Source organism: Onychostruthus taczanowskii, unplaced genomic scaffold (assembly GCF_017590055.1).
Source record: "Onychostruthus taczanowskii isolate IOZ18803 unplaced genomic scaffold, ASM1759005v1 scaffold74, whole genome shotgun sequence".
In the NCBI taxonomy this organism is placed as follows: domain Eukaryota; kingdom Metazoa; phylum Chordata; class Aves; order Passeriformes; family Passeridae; genus Onychostruthus; species Onychostruthus taczanowskii.
Window position 1 is genome coordinate 2204117 of NW_024505229.1, and position 9877 is coordinate 2213993.

The following is a 9877-nucleotide window of genomic DNA, read 5'->3' on the forward strand; positions in this document are numbered from 1 at the left end:
AGGCCTGACACAAACACCTGAATACCTGAGCCGGTGACCAGCTTACCAAAAAGATCCCCTTTTTTGGGGTACACTGACAGATCACCCATCTCCTGCCAGCATCAACGCCCCAGCCCAGGCAAAGGGGCTGAAACACATCTCCCATTATTGCTCCCAGCCCCAGACCTACTGTACAACACTTCAAAGGAGATTCAGAGGCTGTATCTCAACAGCACAAGTAATACATGGCAAAAAATAGGAATTTTAACTACAAACACCAACTTCTAGAAGAAAAGGCGTCTTCTCAGTCTCCCCTCTCAAATTCCCTTCCCTCATAACCAGCAATATCTACAATTGCTCCCATTTACAACAAAAAGTTTCATTTAAATTATTACACCCGCATCCCACAAACACAGACAATTTGCCAAATCATTGGCTTGGCTTTCCTTATCAACACATACAAATTATAAACACTACTCTGGGTTAAAGCAGTGTTAATTCAAGCAGTTCATGAAGTCACAATAACAGCTCCAGCTTGCCAAGCTGAGAACATGTAGCTTTATGTGCACGGCCCCGTTTCCTAACGGGACTCCCCAACAAACAGGGAAGCACATCCAAGAGTTGGCTCCTTCGCCCCCATTCCCGAGCGGGTGGAGCAGCAGGGCGACTGAAGAAACCACAATTAGTAAGCATTAACAATCAAGGCAACAAAAAGTGAACAATCTTCTTTTACATTACAACTCAGTCCAACCTCTTCCAGCGCCTTACCTGTTTTAGGGATTTACACAGCGCTTTGCCCCGGGAACAGACACCTTGCAGAGCACAATCCGTCGGCTGAGAGGCATCTGCAGCCTAGCAAAGCTCCTGCCCGGCTGCAGGGGGTTATCCACGGAAGTTAAAGTGTGTCAAGGCAAACAGGGCAAGCGTTCAAGGTATCTTCATGGCACGTCACAGGAATTCTACCACGAGCACAGCACGGCAGCTCCCGAAGCCGACGACGCAGCAGTGGCAGCTTCCTCTCGACGGCCGCGGTCCTCAGGCGCGCCCCGAAGTCTCCCGCAGCAAACACGGAGTTGTGCTCCTGCACGGGAACAGCTTTCCAAAGCTCAGGAGCCCCCGGGACAGGAGAACTACAGCACACAACGTTTTCGGGCCGCCTCCGGCTGTTCCTCTCCCCGTCCGCACTACACCGGGAGCGACTGCACGGAGCGCGCGGCGGGGCCGGGACGCGAGCAGGGCACATGCACATCCGAGGCGTGTGGAACCACTGGCTTCAAAACCGGTCAAAATAAGGCACTGAGACACCACGCAAAGGTTTAAATTACCGCCTCCAGCTCTCAGGAACTCTTCATCCATTCAGCACTAAACCCACAACTGCTGAAAAGCCCCTGGAGATGGAGGAGCGCCTCGCGTACGGCAGGAAAGGCTTTATTAACAGCATTTAAACACTTTTAAGGACTCATTTCTCTTTTTCTTTTGGCAATTTTGGTGCAAAGGTTTTACGTGCAAGATTCAAAGCAATTTCAAAACTTTTTTTCTTCAAAATTAAAAAAAAAAAAACCAAGAATCAAAACTAAAGGCAAACATGTTGGGTGAACAAAATAAATCAGAAACTTAAAATTCAGGAACTCCAGCTCTTCCAACCAGCGAAGCCCCAGACTTGGCCACCGTTCCGAGGCGCAGGGTGGTGCTTCCCTGCTTCTTGCGTGCCAGCAGCAGCACCGCCGCCCCGTCCCGCTGAGGAGAAACGCAGCAAGCGACCCCTTTTTCACTGCAAACACGGGGGCCACAGCAAGGCCATCAGATACAAATTCTTCTGACTGGTACCACAGGTCGATCAACGCAAAAGTGTCGGTGCTCTCCCTGCTTCTTGCTCAAGACCCACAACTATCAGCTCAATTGGGCAGCAGCAGCAGGAACCCCTCCGCTGCCAACACAGGGGCCAAACGTTTGTCGTCAATTCACTTCCAGGCAGAAAAACCATTTTCCTCAAAAGAAACAATTTATTTAGAATGAAACAAAATCAGCTCAACTGTGAGCGCATGTTTGAGTGACAGCTACTTTTAAGCTGTGTGAGCCATAAAAAGGGTATTCCTTTACTTTTCCAGCAATCTTGTGTACACAGCACAAAGCAAAGAGGTCATTTTTTTTTTCCACTTAAAACACGGGCATTGGCATCACAATAGCAGATACACAACTTTTTTTTTTTTTAAAGCTGCCATTTTAGTAAAATGCACAAATACTAAACAGATAAGCTTTCTTCCACCAGGAGGCCCATGTAAATTCCACATAAGCCACAGCTTCTCTTCCCAAAGGTCCATTAGAGCTTGGTATCCCATGCAGTTGTCTTCTGCAGTCCACCAGATTTGCTTGCAGGAGGAAAAAAAACGTTATTTCAATACAAATGTGTACACCAGATTTGGGTTTTTCCCCTCCCTACATTATACAGATGAACATAAAGAGCTACGAGGCCTTTCTGAATATTCTACTTGGACTTCAAAAAGCACCAATACCACCCATGGGCATGAAACCTCGGAATGAAGTTGCCTTCTAGGGATAGATGCAAAACAAGTAGTGCAGGGCTTCTTTTTGGACCAGGATAAAACTAGGCTTACAGTATGGATGATTACTCAACTTGCAGTAACATTTGTTGGGGCACATTGAAATCATTAACCAGGAGAAAAACCAACCTAATTCTTGCTAATTCGGTTGACTTTCCTCACTGGGTATTTCCTGAAGGCAACTTATCAACAAAACCATGCAGTGTAGTGTTACACAGCTCTTTTGCTCTCGCTCTGCTGCGCAGTTCTAACAGCAGACAATGCCAATATTAAAAGGTCAAATCAAAGACACACCCAATAAAATTTAAAATTGTTACTATTCAAGTCATATCTCCTAGCCATCGTTTTCACACAATCAGAACTGCGGGAAGATGAATATTCAATGAACCATTCTCTGCACCACCCGGTCTGCTTTAAGCCTGATACAAAAATCACCTCATCGTTCAGTCTACCAATCATTGGAATATCTGTCCTTCAGTGCTATAAAGAAATAAACAGGGGGACAAAGGGGAAAGAACCCCAAAAGCTCTAGAGCCACACGGCAACCGTTTCTTCCCCTCAGGGCACACAGCACTCCCCAGGAGCGCTGCCCTCAACACTGTTTTGCTTTGAGCCAGGAACTACCATTTTCCAAGGCATTTTTCCCTGAGTCCTCAGAGTTTTTGAACTTGTCTTCACAATTTTGATTCAATCCCCCTCCCCATTAATACCTCAGGCCTTTCACCTCAGTTACCATCAACCAGAGGGTTCCCAAAGCCACACAAGAAATTAAAACTCGTTCTTGATAAGAGTTGGCTCTCCACAGAGGCCAAGAAATTGTCACTGAAATAGTCCATCTTTAACATCCTTGTAGGAAACAAAAGAGAGAGGGCAAAGCTTGTCTGCCTGGCAATAATGCCCTTTTCTCTCTGGGAGGCTGACAAGGATGTGTTGGTATTTGTGCCCCTAAAACCTCTGGATTGAGGATAACCTCAGTGCTCCCGTGGCAAACAAAGCCAGTGGCCAGGGGCCAAGAAGTTGCGCAAAGTTTCCAATTGAAAAAAATAAACAACAAACTAAAATCTCAAACAAAACTACGAGTCATTTGAGGTTCTTTCCCCAAAGCATAAAGCACAAGGATGAAATGATTCAGGAAAAGGACATCCTTTTTCCAGACTAATTCAACACACTAATGAAATAGAAGAACATCAGCTGCACACAAGGTCGGGAGGGAATACTGAGCTCTCACCAGAGCAACTTAATGCCAGACACGAGGAGAGAGCCAACAACTGCTACATCTGGTTTGCTCTACACACAGTGGTATCACCCACAGGCTTCTAAACCTTCAGCCCTGGCTAAGCCAACTTCAGTGGACAGTTACTCCAATGGGAAACACCTCAGACCAAGGAGGAAAGCACAGCCCGCCCAGCCGGGATGGCAGCACGGGAATTCAGTGCCAGCAAAAAAAACCTTTCAAAGTTTTGCCACAAGAACCCTCAAAGGGTGTTTAAAATCCTTGCTTACAAAACAGAGCAGCAACCACAAATGAACCAGATTCAAAGAAGCAGGTGCTCCATTAAATAAGGAACCAGAAAAACTTGGAGTCAAACACGGCCTCGCCTGTTCCTGCTCGCCCTCCAGCACAGCACAATTTCACAGCCAGTGGCAGGTGGAACCACCGTGACTTCCCAAGGAAAAATGGAAGTGCACCTAACATGCTCTTCCCAAAAGGCTTCCCAAACCAAGCTGGCTTTGACAAGCTATGCTGACCCCAAGTTTGATGGGTTTTTAAGCAGGTGCCTGCTGCGGATCAGCGGAACAAATGCTGCTCTCAGTGTCCAACACAAACTTTAGTGCTTTTTTTCCCCCCGGTTTTGGGCAGATTTAAATTCCCAGCTGTTCAAGTCTTTCCTAGAAAACTCTTGCAAGTGATTTCTGTCAGATGACAGAAATCTCCCAGAAAACTCCCCCTGAATACAAGCAGCACTTGCAGCATTGCTCACCTGCTGACACACAACAGGCACCTGCTCCAATTAAAACATTCTTTGCAATAAGTGGTAAACACGCTTTATCTTCTTAAACACAGTGATTTGCATTTCTGGTGTCATTCCCAAAAATTCTCATTGTTAATAGTAAGCTGAACAGCTGAATTCTGCCATCTCTTACATTCACATTGAAGGACAACCCAGAAATCCTGGATTTTACTCTCAAATTTAAGAGCATTAAATGAGACTTTCACCTTTTCATTTAGAAAGAAAAGCAGCTATAAAAAACAAAATCTGTGTTTAAGAGATGCTGCCACATTGGAATTCTCAGTTCACCACGTTTGGGATGCTGGGTCCACTCATTCTGGGCAGATAAAGGAATCAAAGCCCTCTCTGACAAGTGGTGCAGTAACAAAAATTCCTACTTTTGTGACAGAAACTCAAGCAAGTTCAGTTACACCCATAAAATACATTCAAGACATTTCCTCCTTTGTCTCCTATCGCATCCTATTCCACACTTTGAATTTGATTTTTGCCATGCAAGTTGTAACAGAAATCAACTCATGCCTGTATCAATTATCCAAGGAATCTACTGGAGCATGGACCGAGAGAGGCAGCGTCGCTTCTCCGTTGCCCAAATCCCTGAAAACATGGCTAAGTGCAAGATTACATTCTGGGTTTAAGTGCAAGATTACAATTTTAGGGCCTGTAAAGAGATACAGTGAGATTTACACTTCAGTTTAGAAGCTGCTGCAACATCCTTTTGGTTGTTAAACTGAATATCATGGAGTTAGATCGCATCAGGGATTGAGATCCCTTCTCCCCTCCTAAACGCCTGAATTACCAAAGGTGGCTAAGACAACTGGAGAAAAGTGCCCAATGATTAGGGAAAAATAAGAAAAAATTAACTATGTTCTTTTGGAAAAAAAAACCCCCAAAAACAACCTGCAAACTGTTTCATCCTTGAATCACAAGAACAAGAGCTCAAACCTCAGCATCTTGGAGTATTTTTAATATTTCTCCAAGATGCTAAAACCACTTTACTCCAGGTGCCCATGATAAACCTCATGTAATGCCCACTGCACACTGTACCTGAAAAGTCCCTAGCAGACAGCAGTTCCTTGCTATTAACAAAGAGGTAAAATGTTAATGAGAACTTTTATGTAATTAAATTATCACAGAATGAAAAGCATCTCTGGAGAGAAGCACTTACTTGCTCAGTTTGCATTGTGGAACCAGACCCCACTGAACCTGCAACTCTTGCAAAACAAAACAAAACGAAACAAAAAAAGGCAGTAAAACCAAAACCCCACAATATAACTCAAGTTCTCCTTAAAGCACCTCCTTGTTTCCTGCACACCAGAGTGAGCACAAGACATTCCTGGTTTGCAACAAAGTCCTCAGCTCTTCACCTAGTCACTGCTACAACCTAGTCACTGCTACAAACCCAAAGTGCACATATGGGATACACTGGGAAATCAGGGAAATACACCTGTTAAAAAGCCCAGTTTCAGTGCATGCACCTGGGGGGGCTGGATGAAAAAAGGAATCCCTTTCCAAAAAGGAATTCAGTGTTCTGCTGTGTACCCGAGAGCAGCTGCTGCTCACCTGAAAAACGTCGACCTTGAGCCACGCGACTCAACGGGGAAACCGCTGCGGCTCCCGAGGGAAGGGATCCCGCGGGCCAAAGGGCCCCTGGCCTGAGGCCCACACGGAATTTCAAGGACTCAAAAGAGGAGGTGACACCAGTCTGTTATTAAAGTATGGTTTTCCGTTTCCACTGAGTGCTTTAAATCTGGTCTGTTCAGTTTGGAGCTCTCTCGAGGGCGAGCTCTTGGGACTTGCTTTAAAATACATGAAATGAAAAAAGGACATGAATCTAAATTAAGAAGACAGGAGTTTTTCTTTCCCCCCCCCTCCCCCCCACCCCAGTTTTTATTATTTTTCTATTTTCTGTAAATCAAAGCAGGCTGAGCCTCCCTGCTGTCCCCACTGATAGGGAATTCTCAAAATATCCTATTCACTCTACTCCTAACCAACCTCTCTGGCTTCTATCTTTATAGAAAAATGTAGTAACAGAAAATCGGCCCGGGAAAGTCACCTACAAACAAAGATCTATTTAAAATAACGACAGGGCTGGCTAAGGCTGTATCCCATAGCACCTGGCACACGCTGGAGGGGCTGCATGGAGGAGTAGGCAGGGTTGGGAACAGAACACGAGGGCCTTAGGATGCCCCACGGACAATGATCATGACCAGATAGTCGTCCTCTGATTTGGCCAACGCCTTGGCCGTGGAGTCCAGGAACTGCTGGGAGAAGTCGCAGGGCGGAAAGGCGTGCAGGACCCCGCTGTTCTCCTTGTCTTTGTTCCCCCCCACAGGAAGGCTGATCACCCCAGCAGCCTGCTTTTGCTTTAGGTAGGACACCAGATTCCTGAGCGGCCTCTGCGTGGAGGTGGTGGCGGCCTCGGCAGCTCCGGCTGCGGAGCGGTTGTCTGAGGCGCCGGGCACGGCCAGAAGGATGGCGTATCCGTTGGGACCCGCCACCTTGATGCGCCGGTTGACCTCATCCAACTTGGGCTGGTCCAGACGGAGACGTTGGGTGATCTTGAGCTGAGCCACTTTCCCCCCAGTCGCTCCCTCCACGAGGAGGCTGCTGGCGACTCCGAGGTCCCCCTGGAGCAGGTGCATGTTGGACGGGAAGTTGCTGTTCTTCAGCAGGAGCATGCCCTGCCAAGCTAAGCACAGCTTGGGCGCTGCCCCGGCCTGCGCTGTTCCATCCTGCTGCTGTTTCTGGGGAGGAGGTTTGAGCCGAGAGCCTCCGCCACCCCCCTCCGCCGCCCGCTCGTCCTTTTTGGCCGGACTTTTGCACTCCTGGGCGGCGGCGGCGGCGCGATGCTTGCGCTCCCGCTCTGCGGAATTCTTGCGGTCGCGCTTTTCGTTCTGCCCCCGCTCCAGGCTGCCCCGGTGGGACTCCCGGATGGGGGAAGGTCGCTCCAAGAGGAGCAAGCGGGACGAGCGCTCAGCGTCACTACTGTAACGCTCCCGGCCTCCGAGAAGCTCGGGGCTGCGGTCCGGGGGAGAGGTTGTGGCCAAGCAGTGGCGCTTTCGGGAGGAAGAGGAGCGCTCGCTGTCAGGGGAACGGTCCAAGTGCCGGCCTCCATCCTCCACCAGCCTCCGTTTCCTAGGCTGATCCCTACTGCCCAGCTCCCTCTCCCCGCGGTCCCGCTCCAAGGACCACCCATCCCGGCGGCGCTCCAGGCTTTCCAGTGGGTCATAGGCAGCGGCCCGATTACTCCGGTCCCGCACAGGGGGCGGCGGGGGCACCCACTCTGTCTCAGGATAAAGGTCTCTGTCACGGTCTCTATAGAGCAACGGTGGTGTCCTGTCCCGGGCCCCCCGCAGAGGGTCAGGAGGGGCTCCCCGGTGAGCCCCAAAAGCAGCCGCCTCTGCCACGAGCTCATAATGAGCTGGGGGCGGCAAGGGCAGCGGCTGCAGGTAGGGCTGCTGGTACCGATGCTCCGTGTCGGCAAAGTCTACGCGGAGCCGGCGATCCGGCCCCCCCAGGGGGAACCCCCGCATGTGGGTGCAGGCTGCCTGCGCCGCGTCCAGGCTCTCGTACTGGATATAGGCCCAGGAATCCCCTTTGCGGTAATCGATGGTGCGGATCGTGCCAAACCGATCAAACTCCCTGGCTAAGGCAGCCAGAGGCACCCAGGGCCCCAGGCCGCCCACCCAGAGCCGGGTGGTCGGGGTGGCTTTCCCGTACCCGATCTTGATGGGGTTGCGCAGCAGCACCTTCCCTGACATGGCCAACTTGGCCCGGTGCGCCATGTCCAGATTCTCAAATTTAAGAAACCCATAGGTGCTGGTCTGCCCACGCCCCGGCCTCTTGATGTCCACCTCGGTGATGACCCCAAAACGGTCAAAGGCTCGCCGCAAGTCCGACTCGCTCACGGTGATGTCCAGGTTGCCCAGGAACAGCGTGCGGTTGGCTCTCTGGTCGTCCTCAGGGCTGATCTCCTCCTCAGCGGCCGCTCCGGCACCTCCTCCTCCTCCTCCTCGGAATCCCCCGGCCGCCGCCACGCCGGCCACGCGCTCCAGCCCGTAGGCCGGCCGCACCCGCGCCTCGTAGAAGCCACCGTAGTCCCGCTCCCTCTCCAGCTCCCTTGGCAGCGGTGGCGGCGGCGGGAGCCGGCCCAGGGCGAGCTGCTGCAGCCGGTAGTCCCGGTATCCCAAAGCTCCGCCGCTGCCCGCGGGGGACAGCGCCCGCTGCGCGGCCCCGGCCGGCGGGTGCCGCACGGCGGCCGCCACCGCCCCGACCGCAGCCGTGCCGTAGGGAGACTCCTTGTCCAGCAGCGCCGGGGAGCGGCTGCTGCGCCGGCGGCCGCTGCCTCCGCCGACATAGACGGCCTCGATCTTGAGCGGGCGGTCGTAGAGCACGAGGCGGCCGCGGGCGTGCTTGGCGGCGCGCGCGTCCTCGGGCCGGCGGAAGTTGACGAAGGCCACGCGCTCGTCGGCGGCGCCGGCGCCGGGCGGGAGCCGGCTGATCTTGACGCTCACATCGCCGAAGCGCTTGAACTCGTGGAAAAGCCCGTCCTCCACCGCCTCGTCGCTCAGCGCCGAGCCCAGCTCGCTGATCTTCAGCGTCTTGTACTCGCCGCCGCCCGGCTCCGACGAGGAGGACGAGGACGAGGCGGCGGCGGCCGCTCGCGATTCACCGCCGCGGCTGCTGCTGCTTCGCGACGCCTCCGCGGTTTTACCGCTGTAGCCGTGCCGGCCCCCGCCGCCCGCGGCCGCCGCCGAACCGCTCTCGTACTCGCGGCTCCCGGCGCGGCCGCCCTTGTCCGCGTGGGCGCCGCGCCGGCCGCTCCCGCTGTTGCTCTCGCCGGACGCCGCCGCCGCTTTCCCGCCGTTGGAGCCGCCGCCTCCGCCGGACGAGCCGCTCGGCTTCTTGCTGCCGCGCGAGGAGGAGGAGGAGGACGCCGAGTCCTCCCCGCCCCGGGAGCGCTTGGCCTTGGCGGGCGAGCGCTCCTTGCCCTTCATGGCGGCGGCGGCCGCGCTCCCGCCGGGCCTCCCCGACCGCCCCGCTCACGCACCCGCCGCCATCTTGGGAGCCGCGCCGGCAACGCGCGCCGCCCCCCCCGCGCCCATTGGCTGCCCAGGGCGGCGCCCTCGCCCATTGGCTGTCTCCGCGGGGGTGCTCCGCCCATGTCCTGGCGCTTCGCGTTCCCATTGGTCCGCTGAGCTGTCGGTCTGCCAGCCAGACCCGTGCTCCCGCGGGGGGGGCGGGAATTGCCACCGTCGCGCGCCTCCCAGCCCAGCTCGCTCATTGGGCAGTTAGAAAGGGCGCGGCGATCTCATTGGACCGTCC

At 53.2% G+C, this 9877-nt stretch overlaps 1 protein-coding gene across 3 annotated transcripts; it reads right to left on the reverse strand.

Annotated features, from left to right (window-relative positions):
* Positions 1-1962: 1962 nt before the first annotated feature.
* RBM15 (RNA binding motif protein 15) lies at positions 1963-9640 on the reverse strand. 3 transcript variants are annotated; one of them, XM_041422758.1, is made up of 2 exons: positions 6667-9640; positions 1963-6348 (listed from the first exon to the last, which is right to left on the reverse strand). In XM_041422758.1, exon 1 carries the CDS (start codon positions 9547-9549, stop codon positions 6730-6732), a length of 2820 nt encoding a protein of 939 aa, XP_041278692.1. In that variant the 5' UTR covers positions 9550-9640; the 3' UTR covers positions 1963-6348; positions 6667-6729. The 3 variants fall into 3 exon arrangements, with proteins under 3 accessions (XP_041278692.1, XP_041278689.1, XP_041278690.1); XM_041422755.1 differs by having other exon boundaries at positions 1963-2348; positions 6113-9640; XM_041422756.1 differs by having other exon boundaries at positions 1963-2348; positions 5718-9640.
* Between the last annotated feature and the right edge of the window lie 237 nt (positions 9641-9877).